Source organism: Poecilia latipinna, unplaced genomic scaffold (assembly GCF_001443285.1).
Source record: "Poecilia latipinna isolate Pla-1442-1.1 unplaced genomic scaffold, P_latipinna-1.0 Scaffold533, whole genome shotgun sequence".
In the NCBI taxonomy this organism is placed as follows: Eukaryota; Metazoa; Chordata; class Actinopteri; order Cyprinodontiformes; family Poeciliidae; genus Poecilia; species Poecilia latipinna.
Window position 1 is genome coordinate 301192 of NW_015113149.1, and position 3885 is coordinate 305076.

The window sequence follows — 3885 nt, forward strand, 5'->3', positions numbered from 1 at the left end:
CTCACTGCCAGCACTCAGGGAGTCGACACACTCATCCAGGGTCAAGATCCGTCCTCTGAGACACTTTGAGGACGTGACAGCAGCTGTGACAGAGTCCAGAGACAAACTACAGGACATCCTGAGAGACACATGGACAAACATTGAACTGGCAATAAGTGATGTGGATGTTCTACTGTCAGAACCAGAACGAGAACCAAAGACCAGAGCTGGATTCTTAAAATATTCAGAAGAAATCACTCTGGATCCAAACACAGCACATAGAGAACTGTTATTTTCTGAGGATCACAGAAAAGTATCAACTTTGGACGAAGAAGAACATGAAGAAGATGAAGTACAAGAAGAAGATGTAGAAGAAGGCAACAAAGATGAAGACAACGAAGATGAAGAAGACAACGAAGATGAAGAAGATGAAGTAGAGGATGAAGAAGATGAAGTAGAGGATGAAGAAGAAAAAGACAAACAAGAAGTGGAAAAACAAGAACAAAAAACTGAAAAACTGGAAGAAGTGCTTTATTCTGATCATCCAGACAGATTTAGTGATATCCCTCAGGTCCTGAGTAGAGAGAGTCTGACTGGACGTTGTTACTGGGAGGTGGAGTGGAGCGGAGAAGGAGTTGCTGTAGCAGTTTCGTATAAGAACATCAGCAGAGAAGGAAGATCAAATGAATGTTTATTTGGATTGAACGACAAATCTTGGTCTTTGATTTGTTTCAAAAACGGGTACAGATTTTGCCACAGCAACTTTGAAACTCCAGTATCAGGTCCAGTTTCCTCCAGAATAGGAGTGTACCTGGACCACACAGCAGGTATTCTGTCTTTCTACAGCGTCTCTGAAACCATGACTCTCCTCCACAGAGTCCAGACCAGATTCACTCAGCCGCTACATGCTGGGATTGGGGTTTATAATGATGGAGTCTCTGTTGAGTTGAATAAACATAAATAGTCAGCAGTGATCTGATCCAGCGATCCATTTGGTTAAAATGTGTATTGTACTTTCAGTTTCTTTAATCTCCATCATTGTTGTCATTTCTTCATTGCCCAGAGACTAGAGTAGAATCCAGAAATGAAGGATAAGAGTCAAAGCCATGCTTGACTTAACAGCAGAAATGAACCATAGTTCATCCTGACTTTTTTCCGTTTCACAAAGACCAAGCTGGGCTCAGGAAGTCCAACTATGTCGAGCCAGGTTTAAGTACTTCAGGTGATTGCGAGTCCTCAGATTTCTTCAGCAGACCAATGAGATCGATCACAGATTCACTGATTCTACGCTACATAACTTGCATACGTCACGTGTCTCACATCAAACAAACATCTTTTGATGAAGGATTATGAGGAATTGAAGCACATCTTACTAAAGACGAAAACTGCTGCTACAAGAGCAAATGATAATGGATTGATTGAATGCATAATTAGCCCAAAATTTACATTTCCAAACCATTCTTAACAAAAAACGTTATAATCATACCTGTCTTTTACTCAAATAAAAAACTTTAACCAAATAAATGAACAGTGGAAGTCAATGTTATAATATTTACATGCTATAAGCAGATTCATTCATGTTACTCATGTTTTGTTCTTATTGATATTTATACAGTACAGAACAAACATAAAAACAGGCCAAGGTATAGGAACATTTACAGTATCTGGTATGTGGATAAAATTTTGACTACTATGCGCAAATCACTTATACTAGTAACTTGAAAGATCCTTGCCTATATCACCCTTAGTTATTCCTGCTTAACTTGCTATTTTGAGTTGTGATGCTTTTGTTTTGAACAGGCAATTTCTTGTTTAACTGTCTGAACTCCTGAGGAAGATGATCAGTTTGGGAGGATCCAAGATGCCGTAATGTTTGGGGCCATCAGTTTCACAAACTGTGATATTATTTACAAAGCTGATCTCCACAAACAAGGGTAATCCAGGAGCTTCTCCTGAGATGCTCAAATTAACTGTTAAATATTTTAACAGAGAATTTTCAGCATGAAGCAAGCAGATTGTTTCATTTGACCTCTTATGAAACATTTTTTTTGTAAAATTCAGTCCTCTAATGTAAAAACTTGGACATGTAATAAGCTTACAAATCTTTAATGAGCATCAAACAGTTCACCACAAAAGAGTTAATAAATGTGTTCATTCAGATGAATAGTATTAACGTTGGTTACAGTGAGAGTAACTAGTGGGAGCCAAGATGCATGAAATGGAACATTAAATTTGGCTAAATGGAAGCCAATTTCAGAGTCTGAATTGAAATGCTTAAAAAGCTTTGAGATGAAGTGACAAATTTAAGTACAATCTGAAGCCTTCAGTAGTCCTCTGCCCCTCCCAAGAAAAACGGCTGCTAAGCTCCTCCCTTTTATTCAAGACAGCGTTCAACTCTGCAGCTGCATTTCTGGTTTTTCCTGTTTCACTGTTCTGAAAGTGTCAGTATTGGTAGGATCCTTGAGCTGTGCACATCAACTGCTGGGGATCAGCAACAACTTGGTGTTTCATTTCTTGTGAGACACATCTACAGGAAAAAGAGGAACTTCAGACATTCAGTATTGCTGAGAAGTGAAATGGCTCAGAGAAGAAATCAGATGGATTCAGGAAAACTTTCTTGCTCTATTTGTTTGGATCTTCTGAAGGATCCGGTGACTATTCCCTGTGGACACAGTTACTGTATGAACTGTATTAACAACCACTGGGATGAAGATCAGAGGAAAATCCACAGCTGCCCTCAGTGCAGGAAAGAGTTCAAACCAAGGCCTGTCCTGGTGAAAACCATCATTTTATCAGAGTTGGTGGAGGATCTGAAGAAGACTGGACTCCAAGCTGCTCTAGCTGATCACTGCTATGCTGGACCTGAAGATGTGGCCTGTGATGTCTGCACTGGGAGGAAGATGAAAGCTGTCAAGTCCTGTTTGGTCTGTATGGTTTCTTATTGTGACAATGACCTCCAATCTCACTATGATGTCCCTGGACTGAAAAAACACAAGCTGGTGAATCCCTCCAAGACTCTCCAGGACAACTTCTGCTCTCGTCATGATGAGGTGATGAAGATCTTCTGTCGTACTGATCAGCAGTGTATCTGTTATCTCTGCAATATGGGGGAACATAAAGGCCATGAAACAGTCCCAGCTGCAGCAGAAAGAGCTGAGAAGCAGAAGAAGCTCCAGGAGAGTCGACAACAAATCCATCAGATAATCCAGGACCAAGAGAAAGATGTGAAGCTGCTTCAACAGGAGGTGGAGGCCATCAATGTCTCTGCTGATAAAGCAGTGGAGGACAGTGAGAACATCTTCACTGGGCTGATCCGTCTCCTCCAGGAAAGAAGCTCTGAGGTGAAGCAGCAGATCAGATCCCAGCAGGAAACTGAAGTGAGTCGAGTCAAAGATGTTCAGGAGAAGCTGGAGCAGGAGATCACTGAGCTGAAGAGGAAAGACGCTGAGCTGGAGCAGCTCTCACACACAGAGGATCACAACCAGTTTCTCCTCAACTACCCCTCACTGCCAGCACTCAGGGAGTCGACACACTCATCCAGCATCAAGATCCGTCCTCTGAGACCCTTTGAGGACGTGACAGCAGCTGTGTCAGAGCTCAGAGACAAACTACTGGACATCTTGAGAGACGGATCAAAAAACATGCCACTGAAAATTAATGATGAGGATGTTTTAGTACCAGAACCAAAGAGCAGAGCTGGATTCTTAAAATATTCAACAGAAATCACTCTGGATCCAAACACAGTCCACAATATGTTGTTGTTGTCTGATGGGAACAGAAAAGTAACACGACTGGAACAACAACAGTCTTATCCTGATCATCCAGACAGATTCACTTATTATGCTCAGGTCCTGAGCAGAGAGAGTCTGACTGGACGTTGTTACTGGGAGGTTGAGATTAGAGGAG

General features: G+C 41.5%; 2 protein-coding genes across 3 annotated transcripts in view; both read left to right on the forward strand.

Moving 5' to 3' along the window:
- The window catches only part of LOC106952651 (E3 ubiquitin/ISG15 ligase TRIM25-like), a 5245-nt gene extending 4316 nt beyond the window's left edge, over positions 1-929 (forward strand). Inside the window, exon 2 of the mRNA XM_015040891.1 lies at positions 856-929. Coding sequence (XP_014896377.1) covers positions 856-929 — 74 coding nt within the window. The remainder of the gene's footprint in view (positions 1-855) is intronic.
- Positions 930-2328: 1399 nt separating this feature from the next.
- Positions 2329-3885, forward strand: part of LOC106952665 (tripartite motif-containing protein 16-like) — a 5439-nt gene continuing 3882 nt past the window's right edge. The window contains exon 1 of one of the 2 annotated variants that reach the window (XM_015040914.1): positions 2329-2847. In XM_015040914.1, coding sequence (XP_014896400.1) covers positions 2556-2847 — 292 coding nt within the window. In that variant the 5' untranslated portion in view covers positions 2329-2555. Of the gene's footprint in view, positions 2894-3885 lie in introns of both variants that reach the window. The other variant, XM_015040913.1, reaches the window with a different exon arrangement.